General features: G+C 45.2%; 1 protein-coding gene across 2 annotated transcripts; it reads left to right on the top strand.

Moving 5' to 3' along the window:
* The first annotated feature begins 776 nt into the window (after positions 1-776).
* On the top strand, positions 777-19,174 carry CYS1 (cystin 1). 2 transcript variants are annotated; one of them, XR_009154596.1, is made up of 3 exons: positions 777-2,917; positions 16,558-16,718; positions 17,495-19,174. XR_009154596.1 is itself a non-coding variant. In XM_058178370.1 (3 exons), exons 1-3 carry the CDS (start codon positions 2,411-2,413, stop codon positions 17,589-17,591), a joined length of 651 nt encoding a protein of 216 aa, XP_058034353.1. In that variant the 5' UTR covers positions 1,138-2,410; the 3' UTR covers positions 17,592-19,174. The 2 variants fall into 2 exon arrangements, 1 of the variants encoding a protein (XP_058034353.1); XM_058178370.1 differs by having other exon boundaries at positions 1,138-2,917; positions 16,558-16,604.
* The last annotated feature ends 109 nt before the right edge of the window (positions 19,175-19,283 follow it).

The following is a 19,283-nucleotide window of genomic DNA, read 5'->3' as shown; positions in this document are numbered from 1 at the left end:
AGGGAAACTGGCAGGAAATGTTAAAAATTATAATCACATGTCATTGTTGAAGCAGCCACAACTTTGCCAAATTTCAGTCCCAGTGAAGTGATGAGTCCTGTATTTTGGATTCAGGTCAGCTCATTTGAAATACATTGGTTCAAAAAATGTTGCCCTATGATGCACTGTTGCACCCAACTGAAGGTTATAAACAGACAGACAAGCCAAAGTTATGTAGTAGAATTTAGTAAACTACCAGTAGTAGTACATAGATTTTCCACAACCCCAGCCCTTTGCAATGAATTAGACTAACGGTTAGAAGGGACCTTGGAGGTCTTATAGTCCAATCCCCTGTTCAAGGAGACTCTATACCATGCCAAATGGTTGTCCAACATGAGCTTGAAAGCTGCACACTGATTCGGTTATGTCTGACACATCTAGCTATACATTGTCCAAGAATATCTAGATTTTAATACATTTAGTTACTGCCCTTTTATCCTAACTGGGCCATGCAGTGATGACCGGAACGTAGCCATTTTGTCTTACTTGCTTATGGGCAAGGACAAAATGGCAGCCACCGGACAAACTGCTTAATTTTTCTGCCTTAACGAGGTCTGCACATGCTGCAGAAAGCTTCTTCAGTGCTGGGCAGACCTCGTTAAGGCAGCAAAACAAAGCAGTTTGTCCCACAGCCGCACAGAGGCCACCTGAATACAGCCGCCATTTCTAGACTCATGCCATGTGGCCACCCAAAGAGGCAATCCATTCCAGCACCCTGGAAGGCCTTGGAGGTCTTCAAAAATAAGTGAGGAGGAGGAGGAAGGTGTTTGGCCTGGTGGGGTGGGAATTAGGCCTAAGGGGGACCCGGTGGAAGTGCGGAAAGGCCTTTGGAGATCTAATGGGCAGGAAGCAGAACATGGGGGGTCTTCAGGAGTGGAGGAAACTTTGGGAGGGCCAGAGCAAGCGGACCTAGGTTGTTCAAGGCCTCCAAGGGCCTCTCCCACCCCTAAGACATCCCATACTCTGCTTAACAACCCACAAATGTCATTAACAATCAATGGGGAAAGCAGGGATGGGAAGTCATTAGGCGAGACACTCCACCTAATGGTTGTTGTGACATGGAAGGCTCCATTATCATCGTATCTCAAGGACTATCTATAAAAAGAAAGTCCCTTTTATTGGGACCAAGACTATGCACTCTAGTCTCCCTTCTCAGATTTTCTAAGTGCGAAGAAAAGAATGGAAAATGTACAGTTGCGAAACTCATTTTGGAGAAAAAACACTTCTAATAGCTCATGTCTACATAAATAACTATGTAAGATCTATTTTTAACCAATCAGGTTCTTAAAGCTAGAAAAACAGTGTTATTCCACAGCTGGTAAAAATCTGTCCAAATCCCCTTGGTGCTTCTGTTTTCCAGCTCTTTTTCCAACAGCAGTGTTTTTCCAATGCTAATCTAGACTTTATTCTATTTTTTCTCCCCCCAAAAAAATCCTGCAATTTGACATAGCTGTTCTGGAAATTCTCAACTTTATTAAAAGTGAATTACAGTAAAACAAATAGAAATCCCAGAAGCAAATGTTAATCTTTGGAAACCAGAATAATCGTGCAATTATATATTCCTCAAACATACCAACCCCTCCAGATCTATGGTTTTCTTTGCTTGTAATAACAATCTTCTCATACTTAAAATATATTTTTCTTTTTGTTGTTCTTTGCTCCACATCTAAGCCCTGCCATTAAAATAAAAAAAGCAAGAGGCAGTCAAGGGGAGAGAGTTATTCAAAGGCACGTTTATTCCAAAGAATTCTCTATTGACTGTAAATTGACACCTACAGTGGCTAGCTATCATTGTGCAATTTACTTTGACAAATGTGGTTAAGGTAATGAACAACTTTTACAAACACAAACTAGCTGGATTCCTGAGCTGTTACTAAAAGAAAACATTTTTGGAACTCTTGAAATATACGCTCAGTATCCCTGTCACCAAATTGCGAATCAATTCATTTTTAAAACTTCCCACAATATTTATTGCAAAAGCCCATTTATTTTGAATCATTTATATACCCCTTTTGTTACTGCTTTTTTTTTTTTTACTATCTACAAGTAAAATAAAGGCCAAGTATAGGGCCGAGGTACAGCGTTTTCACATTCCCTTCCCTTTTTGAAATCATTCCGAGGTTACACCCATGCAGAGTTGTCCAAAACCAAATGCTTGAGATTTAAACAAAAAAACAAAAAACGAGATAAAAATAAGAAAATTAAATAAATTTAAATACGTTTTCTCTCCCTTTTAGCCCTTTGCGGTGGGGAGCGGATAAGCGGTTGGAGATCTCGGGGTGGGCTTGGGAGAATCCGCAACGAACAGATTTAAACCCCAAGGAAAATTCTTGGGACAAGCGGGAAAACAAGGAAAAAGGAACAAGGATGGATGGATCCCACCCTCTTGGGCCACCGCCCGCCAGGAAGCCGCAACAGTTGGGCTTTAGAATCAGAACCATCTGGAAAGCAATCGGGAGCAGCAAAGCGGCTTCGAGCAGCTTGCAACCGCACGGACAGCCAAAGCGCTATGGGCACCGGCAGCAGCAGGGAGGGCAAGGCGCGCACCTTCAGCCCGCCGCGGCACTGGCCGGATCCCGTGCCGGGCAGGGCCAGTCACAGCGCCCCCTCTAGGCAGGGCCTGGAGGACGACGGGGAGGCGGGGTACGCCAGGGCTGCGAGCCGGACTCCTCCGCTCTTCCCCTCGCTGCAGATCGAGCAGCCCGACTCGGACTCGGAGCTCCTGGACCAGGTGCTGGAGGAGTGCGAGGAAGACAGTCCCCGACTCCTGCCCACCGCCGCGCCCCGCCGGCCTCCGTGCCGCGGCTCCGGAGACTGCTGCTCCCGCCCGGCAGAGGGCGGCGGCGAGGAGATCGGGGAGCAGCGGGAAGCGGCGGAGGTAAACGTGCCGGCCGAGCGGTGGGAAGGGACGGGGGTAAAATGTGTGCGGGAAAGAACAGAAGATGAAGATCCTTGGATCTTGGCAACCGAGAGGTTGTGGCTCTTTTTTCCCCCGGCACTTCCAAGCGGAGGGATGCACGTGTGTCTTTATAAAGGTAAAGGTTCCCCTGGCACATACCTGCTGGTCGTTGCCGACTCTAGGGGGCGGTGCTCATCTCCGTTTCAAAGCCGAAGAGCCAGCGCTGTCCGAAGACGTCTCCGTGGTCATGTGGCCAACATGACTCAACGCCAAAGGCGCACGGAACGCTGTTACCTTCCCACCAAAGGTGGTCCCTATTTTTTCTACTTGCATTTTTACGTGCTTTCCAAACTGCTAGTGCTATATACTGTAAGGTATATGATAGATGAGACGGCAACTGAAGGAACAAACGCTTTATTAAATCAGCGCAACAGGCGCTGCTAGGACAACGATCATAACGAGGGCGAACAAAGCCCAAAAACTGAGGAGAACTCTGACAGCTCTTCTTTTTAAGGGGCCAGCTGTCAGAAGGCGGCTCCAATCGCCGCCCTGCTGGTTTCCCGCTCTTTTAGCCGGCTCGCGCCTTAGCCAATCAGCAGCCGTCTGCTGTTGGCAAGGCGCGAGCCGGTCGTAAGTCCGAGGACTCTACACCCCTTCCTTCCCAGTTAGCGCATGCGTAGTCAGACAAATGCGCGGGCTGGCGTCGACTCCGCCCAGATCTTCTGAGTACAGGGGCGGCTCCCGGCACAGGAGGAGGAGGAGGTGCCGAAGCTCTGTCGGGTCTGGCCTGGGCGGCTCCCAGCAGAGGAGGAGGTGCCGAGGCTCTGCCGGGCCTGGCCTGGGACGCTGCCCTCGCCACGACTCCGGACCGTCGACCGCTTGGACCCATTGGTCTCAGGTAAGTCCCCGCCGAGACCGCCCGGTTTTGAGGGTTGAGTCCTTCGAACAGCTTGAGGACAGCAGGAGCCAGACTGAAGTCGGGCTCTGGACGGGTGGACCGGGAACTTGCATACCGTCTCCGTTAGCTGCATGGTGCTGCCCAGGTTGTTGTTGGGTTGCCATGGGGGGCACTGGTGGACTATGTAGTTGTTGTCGTACCATGGGGGCCGTTGATGGGCCTTGTAGTTGTTGGTCTGGAATAGGGGGCGCTGATAAGTCTTGACGTTGCTGGTCTGCCTCCTGGGGCGTGGGGAGCCGCGGATTTGGTTTATGTGCCGCCCATTCTCGACCGTCTTCCAATCGGACCCTATAAGAGCAGGGTCCGTTACACTAACGATGCGCCCGCCAACCACTTGGGGTTTGATCCGTAATTTTGGGCAAAATCAAATCCCCACTGCAAAGGACCTGGTTCCGCTCTCCCGCTAGGGCATCTCTCTGGGCAGTACGATGGGTGAAGCCGGTCCAGGTTAGTCCTGATCCGCGCCCATTAATAGTTCGGAAGGGCTCAGGTTCGTAACAGGGCAGGGGAAGCGTGCTGAGCCAGGAGGTACTGGCATATTTTAGCGTGCCAATCCAGGCCCAAAACGGCCCAACGCCTCTTTTGCCGACCTTACTGCCCGTTCTGCCCGGCCGTTAGCGGCCGGGTGGAAAGGTGCCGTAGGGGCATGGCGAATGCCATGCTTGGCAAGGAAGGTCTGAAAGGGCGCTGCCGTAAACTGGGGCCCGTTGTCCGACACTACGATGTCGGGTAGCCCATGGGTTGCAAAAAGCCGTTCTAAAACCCTAATGGTCGCCTCCGCTGTGGTGGACTGCATTCGTGCCAACTCCACCCAGCGGGAGTAGGCATCGACGATCACTAAAAAGGATTGGCCCTGGTAAGGTCCCGCGAAATCCAAGTGGATTCGGGCCCAAGGCGACCTGGGAACTTCCCAGTCCCTGACAGGTGCGTCTGCCGGCGCTGGTCTGGAGGCTTGGCAACGCTGGCATCGTCCAACCCACAGCTCTATGTCGCGGTCCAATTTGGGCCACCACACATAGCTGCGGGCCAAGGCCTTCATGCGTACGATGCCTGGATGGGCCTCGTGAAGGCTATTTAAAATTGGCGCCCTAACCGCCTCGGGTGCCACTACTCTATTTCCCCACAAGAGGCATCCTTTCAGCGCAGACAGCTCATGCTGTCTGCGCTGGAAGGGTAGGAACTCCGGAGGGACAGCTGAGGACGGCCACCCCCTGAGTACCCAGTTCATAACTTGGGATAGGGTAGGGTCGGAGGAAGTGCCTCTGGCAATGTCAGAGGCCGATACCGGCCCCTGCCACTCATCAATGAGTAGCACAGAGGAAACGGGAGCCGGATCGACTACTGCTACCGGGAGCGGGCAGCGGCTCAGGGCGTCTGCGTGGCTAATTTCCGCCTGACGGTATACTAGGCGGTAATTGTATGCCGCCAAGAACTCGTCCACCTGGATAGGCGGGCGACAGTATGTTCGGCGATTGGCGGTCATCGCCATCAAGCCCAAAAGGGGCTTGTGATCTGTGACCAACACGAAGAATCGTCCATAAACATACTCGTGGAATCTCCTGATTCCAGCCACAGCCGCCAATGCCTCCTTGTCCAGTTGGCTATAATTCCGTTCGGGCGCGGAGAGCGTCCGGGAATAATAGGCAACTGGAGCCTCGGAGCCATTGGGTAGGATGTGGCTTAAGACGGCGCCGATCCCGTAGGGAGACGCGTCACAGGAAAGAGTGAGAGGCTGTAGTGGATCATACTGAACCAACACAGCTGATGAGGTGAGCAAGGACTTTACTTTTTTGAACGCCACTTCTGCGTCCCGCCCCCAGCGCCAGGGGGATTTGGCATCCAGGAGCCTATGCAAAGGCTCCGCTACAGATGCCTTGTGGGGCAAGAATATGGCGTAAAAATTGAGCAGGCCTAGGAAGGCTTGCAGCTCTGTTTTATTAGCCGGAGTGGGGGCGTCCCTGATAGCTTCTACCTTAGAAGGAGTGGGGTGGATGCCCTGGGAGTCCACTAGGAATCCCAGGAACTCCACCTTGGGCACCCCTAATAAACACTTTTTTCGTTTGAGTTTTAAACCTGCCGCTCTAATTCGCGATAGGACGGCACGAAGCTTAGCGCACAGATCACTTTGGTTGGTGGCTGATACGAGGATGTCGTCAAAATAGGGGACGACACCCTCGAGCCCGTGGAGCAACCGCTCCATAAGGCTTTGAAATAACCCCGGGGCTACGCAAACGCCGAATTGGAGCCGTTTGCACTTGAAAGCCCCCCTGTGCGTAACAATGGTTTGTGCCAGGGCTGTTGCTTCATCGACCGGCAACTGTTGGTATGCCTGCGCTAAATCTAGTTTGGCAAAGATGGAACCCTGCCCCAGCGAGTGCAACAAATGCTGCACTACTGGGACTGGGTATGGATTCGCTTGCAGGGCTTTATTGATGGTTCCCTTGTAATCGGCACAGATCCGAATGGATCCGTCCCGCTTAATAGGAACCACGATAGGCGTTTCCCAAGGGGAATGATCCACTTGTTCAAGAACCCCTTGAGAAATGAGCCTATCGATCTCCTGATCCACTTTGGGTCGGAGAGCAAAGGGCACCCTTCTAGCCTTCAGGCGTATGGGGGCAATTTGCGGATCCAGGTTAAAGGAAATGGGCGACCCCTTATATTCACCTAATTGGCCATCAAAAACATCTGAAAACTCCTGGAAGACGTCATCAAACGGGTCTGCCACCGTTGCATGGGTTCCTAACACGTTGAGGCCGAATGCCTCAAACCAATCGAGCCCCAGAAGGCTAGGCAAATTCCCCCTCACTACAATCAGGGGAAGACGCCGGTGAAACGACCGTGACTGACTTTAAACAGGTTGCACCCCATAATAGGGATGGGGTGACCCTGATAGTCTCTCAAACGAACTGGACACTGCTTTAAATGATTCTTTGATAACTCTGGTAGCAGGCTTTTCAGGGTGGCCCACGAGATCAAGGATTTGGATGACCCAGTGTCCAATTCCATCTTGCAGGGAGCTCCTTCTAGATCCACAGTGATGTAAATCTTGTTGCTGGTTTTAGTGGTAGCGGCGTGATTAACGTCGAAACAGTTGTCAGTCTGGTTCACAAATCTCCGTTGCGGTTTCTTGGTTTTGGGTGGCTCTGACCAGGTGTCAGCGGCTGGCAACACGGCCCGACAGACTTTCGCCAGATGACCTTTTTTTCCACATCGCAGGCAATTCGCGTTTTTGAAACGACAGGTTGCCCTGTCGTGATTGCCTCCACAGCCTGCACACCTGAGCGAGGAAGGTCTCGTCGATTGAGGCCGATTCCTTTGGGGCGCGGTTCTGAGGCGGCTCACGCTGTCCCCCTCATCGGAAGAACCAGTGCCATCTGAATCCGCCTGATGAACGGCGGATTCCTGATGCTGGGTCCCTCTTGGGGCACGGAAACTCTGCAATTCATTTGCAGATTTTTCTGACATCTCGGTCGCTTGGGCTTCGTCGATGGCCGCAGCCAATGACAGTTCTTTGCGAGCCAACAGTCGACGTTGGAGTTTCATATCTCGCACTCCGTTGACCAGCTGCTCTGCCAGGGCATCGTCCAGGTCGTGGAAGTCGCATTGTGATGCTTCTGACCTGAGGGCAGCTACGTAATCAGACACCGATTCCCCTTCCTTTTGGAAACGCCGCCGAAAAGCGTGTCTTCGGGCTATTCTTGACGGAGCAGGGGCATAATGATTCTTTAACTTGACCAGTAGGACATCCCAAGAAACTTCACGTAGCAGTTGTGGAGCCGCTAGGGCCTTAGCTGTCTTAAACATTTCTCGGCCACACAAACTGAGGAAATACCCTTTTTTTCTTAGGTCTGACATTTCCGTGAGCTCGTTAGCTTGTAAAAAACATTCAAACCTTTCTATAAAAACGTCCCACGTTTCTGCGGCCGGCTCAAATGGGCCAAATGACGGTTGGGTCGCCATTTCAAACCCCGAGGTGGGTGAAGTAGCCTAGTTATTTGTTCTTTAGTTGTCACGCCTCAAATTTTAAAATCCCATCCTTCGTCGCCAGTGCTATATACTGTAAGGTATATGATAGATGAGACGGCAACTGAAGGAACAAACGCTTTATTAAATCAGCGCAACAGGCGCTGCTAGGACAACGATCATAACGAGGGCGAACAAAGCCCAAAAACTGAGGAGAACTCTGACAGCTCTTCTTTTTAAGGGGCCAGCTGTCAGAAGGCGGCTCCAATCGCCGCCCTGCTGGTTTCCCGCTCTTTTAGCCGGCTCGCGCCTTAGCCAATCAGCAGCCGTCTGCTGTTGGCAAGGCGCGAGCCGGGTCGTAAGTCCGAGGACTCTACAGCTAGGTTGGCAGAAGCTGGGACAAGTCGCGGGAGCTCACCCCGTTTCACGGCAGCACTAGGGATTCAACCCACCGAGCTGCAACGTCCTAGCCCCTGAGCCACACGTGTCTTTATAGATTGGGCTAATTGCAACACCCAGCATCTTTTATGCCTTGGCTAGGCTGGCTGGGCTGCTGGCGCAACATCTGGCGACCCTCACTTTTTTATTTTTATTTTTGTCAATCATATATAAGATAACAAGTAAAAGTATAAACATAATTTGGATACATGAAAAGAGTAAGTAAAAAAGGAATATTGTGACAGGGATGGTAGGCACCTGAGGGCACGCCCCTTACAGACCTGTTAGGAATGGGATGTGTTCAACAGTAGACGGTTTAAGCTTAAAGTTTTGGGGGTTTGGGGAGACTCCTCAGGGAGACTGTTTTAATTAAATATGGGGAAACTAGCTAAGAGTTCAACGACACCAGTCGTGAGTTTGCTGGCTATATGGTACAGGTAGTCCTCGACTGACGACCACAATTGAACCCCACATTTCTGTTGTTAAGGGAGACATTGGTTGAGGGCATTTTGGCCCCATTTTACGACCTTTCTTGCCACAGTTGTGAAGTGAATCACTGCAGTTGATTAGTTACTAACCCAGTTATTAAGGGACTCTGGCTTCCCCATTGACTTTGCTTGTCAGAAGGTCGCCAAAGGGGATCACATGACCTTGGGATGCAAGAAGGGTTATAAATATTAACCAATAGCCAAGCGTCTGAAGTTTGATCACCTAATCATGGGGATGCTGCAAAGGTCGTAACTGTGAAAAAGGGTCATAAGTCACTTTTTCAGTGCAGCTGTAACTTTGAACGGTCACTAAATGAACTGTTGTAAGTCGAGGACTATCTGTAGCATATAGCCAGCAAACTCACGACTGGTGTCGTTGATTTCTTAGCTAGTTTCCCCATATTTAATTAAAACATTCCTAGGGGAGTGTCCCCTCAGAGAAGAGGAAGAGAAAAGGAAGAGGGAATCAAGCTAATCTCCAAAGCACCTGAGGGTAGAACAAGAAGCAATGGGTGGAAACTAATCAAGGAGAGAAGCAACTTAGAACTAAGGAGAAATTTCCTGACAGTTAGAACAATCAATCAGTGGAACAACTTGGCTGCAGAAGTTGTAAATGCTCCAACACTGGAATTTTTAAAGAAAATGTTGGATAACCATTTGTCTGAAATGGTGTAGGCTTTCCTGCCTGGGCAGGGGGTTGGACTAGAAGATCTCCAAGGTCCCTTCCAACTCTGTTGTTGTTGTTGTTGTTCCTTCCAACTCTGTTGTTGTTGTTGTTGTTAATAATAATAATAATAATAATCACTTCATGGGCCTGTCCAAATTGTTTTCTTGGCACCAATACCAAAATGGTTTGCTGTTACCTTCTAGGATGTTTTTCTAAGCCACTAGCCACTTTTGCAGTAGTTTCTAACCAAATCTGACCCCACTTAAGTTTTTGAGATCAGCCAGGTACCTGTTGCAACTAAACATGATAGCTCTTTGAGATATTGCAAACTTCAACTCTGCTACAGTATGCTTGAATATAGCCACACTATTTGAAGCTGATGGAAATTGAAATTTGCTAACATAGATTGAGGAAGACTAATCTAGCCTCCCACTGAGATTTGCTGTGAGCATAACATAGATGAAAGGAATGACCTGTGCTATGTTTAGTTCCTCCAAATAAAATAAAAAAATAAATAAAACATAAAATCTGGTTGTTATATTATGTCCAAGCCTTTTGATCTAAAAGAGGCTTGAAACACAGGAAGTAGCAAGCCAATTATCTGTGGCAGCTATATTAACTTTTTTTTAATTTGGGGAAAACATCAATGAATGTAAATCATTGTAGATAAAATGTGCATTAAACTAATGAAATGGGCTATAAATAAAATAATTGCAAATTAGAAAATCTGTGTGTGATGCAAAAGACATTTCTCATCTGAGCCACAATTTGGCCCCAGACCGGCTCAAACTATTGCTCTGAGTTTCTTTTTTATTCCAATTCCAAGTTTGCTTGATTCTAGATTGGATCATCTCTCAGATGAGGCTGTACTATTAAACCAGGATTCCAAAGATACCTTATGATTCTTGATGAAGGTATCTTTTCTTTTATGTACACTAAGAGCATTTGCATCAAGACAAATTCCTTGTGTGTCCAATCACACTTGGCCAATAAAAAATTCTATTCTATTCTATTCTATTCTATTCTATTCTATTCTATTCTATTCTATTCTATTCTATTCTATTCTATTCTAGTATTGCTTGGAGCTACAGCTCCCAACTTCATACCTTACAAGAAAGGCTTTGCTGTAGGAAAACAGCATCATTAGAACAGCATTAGGTTCATGGCACCTGTTGACTCAAATTAGTAGAAGCTTCATTCAGGAGTGAAGGTTTCCATCCATAGAATATGGATTTTGTAGTAGATTACATAGTTCTGACTGATACGTTGTGGGTTCTGAGTTGACAAGTTGGTACAATATAATCATAATTCCTTGTCGCTCAATTTTGTCCTTATCAGCTTCCAGGAAGGTCCTCAAACTCTCTGGAGTTTCTGAATGGGCTGTAGGCAGAAAGGGAAATCACCTCTTTCTGATAGAAGTTTCCACTGGATATTGAAGCTCTGAGACACTGCCATGCAGGATACCATGCAAGAGCAGTATATATTGTATACCAGAGGTGGGCTTCACATAATTTCACAGCCGGTTCATGCAGAATCGAAAATGTGAGCAGGCGTCTTGCGCACATGTGTGCTGCATAAAAAACGTGTCGATTGTATAGGATGAGATCGCTTCACTTGTGTGCGTGCCTTGCATACATGCACTCTGCGTCAAAAACACATTGATTGTATAAGACCGGATAGCGTCTGGGTGGGCGGGCTTAGCAGCTGGCCATAACTACCGGTTCACCGGAACTGGTCCGAAATGGCTGAATCCCACCCGTGCTATATACTGTAAACAAAGCATGAATTCTACCCTAAGTACTATACAACTTAATTTACTGTCACTCATCTTGCATACATAAGACATTTTTGCTCCCTAGACCAGACTGAAATTGGTTCAAAAAGCTAATTATTTAATTAGAACAATTTAACCCCTGGGATTTTCTTCTTTATGTGTAACAAAGAAAGACTCATTCAAGCCAAGCTAGACTCTTGGGAACTACAGGACTATATCTATGTTGTTCTCATAGCAACAATATGGAAGTAATTTAATATCCTGCATATCTGCAGTTATTCATATTTATCATTTGGGAACATTTGGTGTCCTGAAAGCAAAAGGAAGAAAGAACCTAGTCAGTTAGAAACAATTCTGACTCATCACTGAGAGCTTATTAACTATTTATAAGTCTGTGTTTGCCTTTGGGATGTAATTAATGCAAAAATGCCCTGCTTTTTTAGGGGAGATATTCCTGTGTCAGAGGACTTCTTTGAAGCCTTTATTAATCAACCAAATGGTGAAAATGACATTTGGAGTTAGAAAACCAAACTAATATGCATAATTTAGTTCCAGATTTTTGTTGGTGGGATGAATCTTTGTTTTCTTTTAGTAAAGTTTTTATAAAGCAGTGCCCTCTTGTGGCTGCCTCCTTAATCAGGACTTGGTTCCATAGTATATTACAAAAATCTGAATTTCTTGTATGAACCTGATACTGTACTCCAGGAATGGTTTCCTTAAAATTTCGGGGGGTGGGTAGGTGGGTAGGGGGGAACGCAAGCAATGCCTCAGCATTCGTAGGAAGCCACATTCCTACTGCAGTGTAAGCCCTATACACAAAGTTGGCTAAAACTGAGCATTGTTAACACAGGGGCCTATCCTATGGCTCTGTCAATTTTTGAAATTCCTTGCCAAAATGTATTCCTTGTATTTGCAAATGGACCAGTTTTCACAGCTCTTTTAGTTGGTTCTTCCTACCTACCCACCCACCCAGCTCTATGAACATCACCATTCACCTATTCTGCTGGCACTGTTTGGGTAATGAAACATTTGCAATAAAACAAGCTCAGAGACCACCAAGGACCCCTCATGTCAACCCTGAGGTACAAAGATTAATATATATTCTTGTATCGGGTGTAATTTGGTCCAAAGCATAGGTCAGATTCGAAGGATGAATCTTTCTTTTGGCGTTCTCTGTACTGATTCCTTGGTTCTTCCTTCTACTCACCATTTGACCACTTGATGAGCTAAAGCAGGATGAAAGGAAGACATAAGGAGATGGCACCCAATCATTAATCTGTGTGTGTAGCCATTTTTAAAAATGTAAATGAATTAAATATAATTTGACCTGGCTTTTAAAGTAACTGACCGACTCCAAAACAGATTCCAGGTCAGACAGATATAATTAGACGTGCTTAGGGACATCCTACGGCAGAAATAGCCTGTGAACCAGAGTCTGGTATTTACGTTATGTGCTGAAGATAACTTTAGGCCAACTTGATTTCTGGATTGCTAAGTATCTAAAATGGGCCACTGCTAGCCTCATCTATTACAGCACTAGGGAAAGTGATTATTCTGAGAAGCAGATCTTCTCTCTTCTACGGACCTCTGCTTGTTTTTTTCCCTTTTTTCTGGCTGAAAACCAAGAAAGGTGACCCACCCCCCAGGAAAAGATCATGTGACCCAATCCCAAGGGATGGGTGGATGGTGGTGGATACCAGTTAGTGATCAGAGGGAAGGAGGTGAGCCTGTACTTTGAAACTCCTGAGCTGTGCTCTGGTTACATGCATACATGCATAACGCTCCATGGCTTAGGGCCGGGATATTTACGGGACCGCCTACTGCTACCATTAGCCTCTCACTGACTAGTGCGCTCTCACAGAGAGGGCCTCCTCCGGATACCGTCAGCTAAACAATGTTGGCTGGCGACCTCCAGAGGGAGGGCCTTCTCTGTGGGGGCTCCTACCCTCTGGAACGAGCTCCCTCTTGGGCTTCGTCAACTCCCCGATCTCAGGTCCTTCCGCCGCGAGCTGAAGACGTTGCTGTTTCGAAGAGCAGGACTAACTTGAACGTAGTTTTAAATTGGGGTTTTTAAATCAGGGGTTTTAAATGGGGTTTTAAATTTGTATTTAAAAGTTTTAGGGCATCAATTGAATTTAATTTTCTATTCTTTTTTGCTGTTTTATATGTATTATATGTTTTTCTGTTGTTTTATTGGCTGTGAACCGCCCTGAGTCCTTCGGGAGATGGGCGGTATACAAATATAATAAATAATAATAAATAATAATATCTAGTCTCACATTGTTTGAGGAAGGAGAACAATTTCTAATCTAAGGCACAAAGGGATTTACAAGTAGTCCTTAATTTACGATGGTTTAACACTAGTGAGAAGTTACAGCGGTACAGAAAAAAGTGACCTGCAAACCATCCTCGTGATCACACAATTATGATTCGGCAATCACCTCACATTTTTGATGGTTGCAGCATCCTGCAGTCAGTTGATCATGATTTGTGACTTTCCCAACCAGTTTTTGACAAGCAAAGTCAGTGGGGAAGCCAGCAGGGAAGGTTTCAAATCTCAATGTTAAATAATGTCTTATTTAACAGCCGTAGCAAAAAGGTCATAAAATTAGGTGTGGTCATATATTGCCACTTAACAATGAATTTCCCTGTCCCAATTGTTGTCATAATTTAAGGACTACTTTTTATTATGCACTGGACATGAGAATAGGAGATTGCTTGCATGCTAAGGTGCCACTTTGAACTACTCGTGTTTCTCCAAAAAGAAGGCCAGGTCTTTCTTTTTTTTTTTTTTGACCCCCGAAAAAATGGCTAGGGCTTCTTTTTGGAGAGTTCTAATTATTGACTCACCTCGCTGCAGTGCAACCTGCCCAGCAGGAGCCCACTGCTGGCCCACTTCTTCTTGCGTGCATTGCCCCAGCTTCCATTTTGCCTTTAGATGCCTGCCGGAAGGCATCTGCAGCTGATAACAGAGCTTGGCTGCAGATGCTTTCCGGCAGGCATCTGAAGGCAAAACGGAGGCCAGGGTGATGTGTGCAAGTGGCGGCAAACGGCCACAGAAGAAGGCAAGGCAAGTGTTGAGGTGTACAAGGCCTGGTAAGTAGGGCAGCTCCACCCACTCCCATCCCCACCCCAGCTTATTTTTTACCTGTATGCCTCACCCCACCCCCTGCACCCTGGGGTGGGCGGGGTCTTAATTTGGGCTATTTTTGTGGGCAGGGCTTAATTTGATTGCATGCGCTTAAAAATGTGATAGGATTTCTTTTCAAGGTGGGCTGTCTTTTTGGAAAAACATGGTATAGGTGAACAAATAGACTGTGATCATGGCAATATGAGCTGAAATGTAGTACTATATATCAGCAGAAGGGACGTGGTGGCTCAGTGGCTAAGACGCTGAGCTTGTCGATCAAAAGGTTGGCAGTTCGGCGGTTTGAATCCCTAGTGCCACATAACAGGGTGAGCTCCTGTTACTTGTCCCAGCTTCTGCCAACCTGGCAGTTTGAAAGCACGTAAAAAATAGGGACCACCTTTGGTGGGAAGATAACAGCGTTCCGTGCGCCTTTGACGTTTAGTCATGCCGGCCACATGACCACGGAGACGTCTTCGGACAGCACTGGCTCTTCAGCTTTGAAACGGAGATGAGCACCACCCCCTAGAGTCAGGAACAACTAGCACATATGTGTGAGGGAACCTTTACTTTTACCTTTACATCAGCAGAAAATAAGACATTTTCTAAGAAAGCAGTGACACAGACCGCATGGAGTTTATTTTGTTATTCAGCTTTTCCATTCATGTGTTAGAATTGTTACTTGTTTAATAACAGGTCTTGTACTTGCAAGATTTTCAAACACAGATAGCAGAGAAATCTTCCTGGCTTACAGGAAAGAGGGGAAATTGAATGATTGACTTGGACTTAAAGAGATGTTACACAGTTCAGTTCAGGGTGCCCCAAATCCAGCCCTAAGATGTGGTACTCTCTCATCACATCATTGCCTTGATGTGTTCCAAAACCATCACTGTCCTGAGTGGCAAAATCTGTCCTTCACCTCAGCCCACCTTGTGGAAAAAGTGCCAGTAAGATTACAAACCATATGTTCTGTCCCCCTTGCCTTCGTCCGAGCGATGACTTAATTAGCTGGCACTATCAGCTCTGGCAGCAAACTAGCGAGCGTCTGCCAAGTGTCTCTGTTATCTCCCTTGATGCCGATGAGTCAAACTGTACTTCAGCTCTAGTCAAGCAGTTGATTTGCCTGCTACAAAGAGGCATAGCAGCCCTTGCTGCTTTTATATCTTGTGGGGTGTGGCCCCATGACTCAGCACTTCCTAGGCCTGCCCCACCCCTGCTTCTGTTGTTCCCGCCTCTCCTGCCTACGAAACCTAGGGTCCAGCCAGGCCTGATCAGCCGGGTCTGGAGGCATGGCCTGTGGGGGGAAAAAGTCAGGGGACGGAAGCCTCGTTATCTCCTCCACCTGGCTTGCCTCTGGCTCCTGGAGCTGAGCCAGGGAAGCCGGTGCTCCCAAGGTAAGTCCTGATGGCCCTTCCCCCTCACTTTCCAAGTCACTTTCTGGCAGGAGTCCCAGCTTGGGGGGCGCAGACACAACACCATACATGTGGTTTCTCACAGGTAGGATTGTTAATATGATTGCTAATCTGATCTCATATGTGGGAGATGGGTGGTTAAGAAGTTTGATGTATATATAAATAATAAATAAATAAATAAATAAATAACCCACATCATATTCCATTTTCAAGGATGGATGGACCTGTTAACTTTGCTCAGTAAAGTAGACTCCAGTATATTTGTTAATCTAAATTGATTGGAATAGCATGAAGATTTAGATTAAATTGTGACATTGGTGTATTTACCTTGAAACTGGTAAGGAGAACAGAGATGGCAATTCTATCTCAGACTCTTAGCATGAGTGCACACATGAATATGTGTATATTGCCATCCTCCCATCATACTTACTCTCCTGCTAATATTTTCATATCTTCTTAGGATTTTTATTGGTAAGGTAATGATGTACGTTCTTCAACTCAACAGTATTCTTCTAGCTTGTATCTGTGTGAATTCTCTGCTCATTATCTTGTCTTAGAACTAAGAAAGGTAAATGTATAATATCCATTGTATACTGTATACAGTCATCAACTTTTCTAATCCCAGCAATCAGAATATTTACATAGAGGAATATCAGAGTTAACTCATCTTTGTCTAAAATTACTTTTGCTTTCAGAGATGTATATCATTATGAGATTTACTAGAAGGGGTAAATCTGTGTTTCTTTGTCATAAGCTATCTAAGTGTTATTATGTTCATGTGTTTTTCAGGGTTTCTTAACAAGATCTACACCAGGGAGCAATAACTTTGCCAATCAGTAAGTTATCGTGAATCAAATAACCGGGAGTGGAGACAACATCAGTGTTCTCCTTTGCAGAAATGAAGAAGAGCTTTCATTCCTGTGCTTTCATCAGTTATTCAACATGGTTCAGTAATACTTTTCTTCACATTTTTCTACAAGCATTTCTGTAGGAAATATTGTAGCAAGAAGGTTTTTTCTTTCTTTCAGTGTCAGCTTAACAAGATTAAATTGTTGCTTTTCTCATTATATCTCTCAGACCATCTTTTTGCCTATGGAAGAAAACTGATGGAGGGGCTGAATTTAATCACAACAGTTTTCTTAATTTAGATACAGAATGGTTGACAAAGATCACATGCATTGGCCATCCATTTGTTTATAAATCTTTATTGCTATAGTTTAGATTTCTTTTAGCATTCTTTTTTTTCAAGAAGGAAACATTTTAGAATTGTTTCCTGCACATTATTGGTACATTTCTTCTTCCATTTATGGGGATTCTAATTATAATCACAGTATAAAGAAGGTTTTCCGACGTAGCATGATTTCAATATTTTTATTCTTCCAGAGTAATTATTCTGTTTTGTCTTGGTCTCCTTGCTAACTGGGTCGCTGTCCCCATCAAGGTGTACATATTGTTGCTGGCTGTAGATTTGCCATCACTGCCCTAGAACTGGTACCCGTTTCTCTTTCATGGCCCCTTTCAAATCCTGTTGTTCTTCCATGTAATGAGTTCCATCTTGTTTACAATTAAATGATGTCAACCTGTTCAAAAACTTTGTGACAATTAGGTATAGAAGCTAATTAAAGGAGAAATGGGAAGATAACATGTTGCTAGCTAAATTAGGCCTAATTTTAACTTGTTTTATTATTTTTCGTCCTGATTGTTGCTTTCTCCCATAAATCTGCAGGTTGCCTCTCAAGAAGCCAGAGAGACAGGCCAAGATATCCTACGACTGCTCTGAAGAGGAGCTGATGGCAACAATAGAGCAAGAGTACTGTCGCTGAAGCCGCTCACAGCTATACCAATATGACCATAAACAAATTTACCTAGGGGCTAGGTTATAAAACTACAGTGTTTCTGAGAAAAAGTCTACTAGCATGGCATGCAGAAAGACAACTCAGAACCCTGACCAGAGTGATACAACTACAGGAAACTCTGTTATCTGAACATTTCCTATGGAGCCAAATGAGAATCTGTTCTCTATGGAAAAGAAAAAAATTATACACAAATGTTCATCTTCACCTAAAGCTTGCGGTGTGAAGTAGTGAAAAGGCAATCATTTGTCGACGTTTTAATGAAATTAAAGTAAAGATCATTAACTTTGGGTGGTCTTACTGCAGAATATTAATATAAATAATAATAATGACAATACCAATAAATCAGTAGGACCTTAATTACTCCTGCACCCAAAGTTTTGGGTCACGTGCCCATCTTTACAATACTGGTTAATGCCACAGTGCCTAAATGGAAGTATCCTTGAGAAAATCTCAGGATGGCAATAATTATTTTGCCTGAGATACTCCTGTGTGATCACTTTAGATTAGTGGCCAACCAATTCCGCTGGTCACTTGCAGAGAATTGCATAGGCTGAAGTACCTCTTACAGATAATATGTGACAAAAATGTTTCTTCTAAATCACATTCCTGTCAGATGTCTGCATGCAAAATGAAAGCATGAAGTTATTGGTGCAATGTGTTTTGTGTATATTAGTAGGTGCAAAAGAGCACTAGATGGGCTCGTGCGCTGTGGTCACTTTGCCTTGTTATCTCTCTGTGAATCTCATCTCAGACTCAGTGATTTGGAAGGGCCATTTAAGATATCTAGCTCAATTCTCTGCTTAGTGTAAAATAATAGCAAATGGCTATCTAATCTGTTCGATTGGATGGAGAAGCTCACCACCTCTCTGTCCAAAGGTACAATGCAAAACTGACTATTGTACTTGCAAGGAGTTGCTGACATGTGCATGCTCACACATGCTCTAAAGCACTTTTGTTTCCTTGAAATCAAACACAAATTGTTCTGTTTCCCCTTTTTAGATTTTTAATTATATTTCTAACAACATTATTCTCTTGATTTCTTTTTGTTTCCGCATCTGTCTTATGAAGATATATCTACCCTTTGGGGGGAAAAGAAGAAATCTGTCGACATTCATGCTGGCAGGATTCTGAAACATTTCAGCAAGATTAGAATATAAACATTGGAAATATTAGCATATACTTTAAATGGTTCCTGCTCATGTATTGCTGATGGACTGAGTTAATACTCAGATAATAGTACTCGGTTATTACTCAGATAATAAGAAAGACTTTAACTGTGGAGAGTATTTATACTGTTTCAGGTTTGCAAAATGTACTATGTAGCTTTCATGTTCAAGTATAAGAAAGATGTCTATTAATATAATAGTATTATTATTATACAATTATTTATATAATGGTATCTGTCCAGGGAGTTCAATCTGGTAGGTTGTTGTGCTGTGCATTGATTAAAAAATATCATCTTTCAGAACACTGGAAGTGAAATTTCTTTGTAATAATGTCTGTCGTCTGGAACCATCACATTTATAATCTATCTCTGACTCGGGGAAATATCTGGAGATTCCTATGTTCGAGGGAACATTGAATTGTAACCTAAATGCTATGCTTAAGCCAAGTGTTAACGTTAGCAATGGATACTATAACTCTCCTATTCTTTTATGG

Source organism: Ahaetulla prasina, chromosome 1, assembly GCF_028640845.1.
Source record: "Ahaetulla prasina isolate Xishuangbanna chromosome 1, ASM2864084v1, whole genome shotgun sequence".
NCBI lineage: Eukaryota > Metazoa > Chordata > Lepidosauria > Squamata > Colubridae > Ahaetulla > Ahaetulla prasina.
Note: the sequence above shows the minus strand (reverse complement) of the source record. Positions and strands in the feature narration are given on the sequence as shown.

What these genes read in the sequence shown, in the direction of transcription:
- CYS1 (XM_058178370.1), top strand. Translation starts at nt 2,411, where the DNA reads ATGGATCCCACCCTCTTGGGCCACCGCCCGCCAGGAAGCCGCAACAGT. An exon ending in AGCAGCGGGAAGCGGCGGAG is followed by an intron (nt 2,918 to 16,557) that starts GTAAACGTGCCG and finishes TGTGTTTTTCAG; the next exon opens with GGTTTCTTAACAAGATCTAC. An exon ending in AGCAATAACTTTGCCAATCA is followed by an intron (nt 16,605 to 17,494) that starts GTAAGTTATCGT and finishes ATAAATCTGCAG; the next exon opens with GTTGCCTCTCAAGAAGCCAG.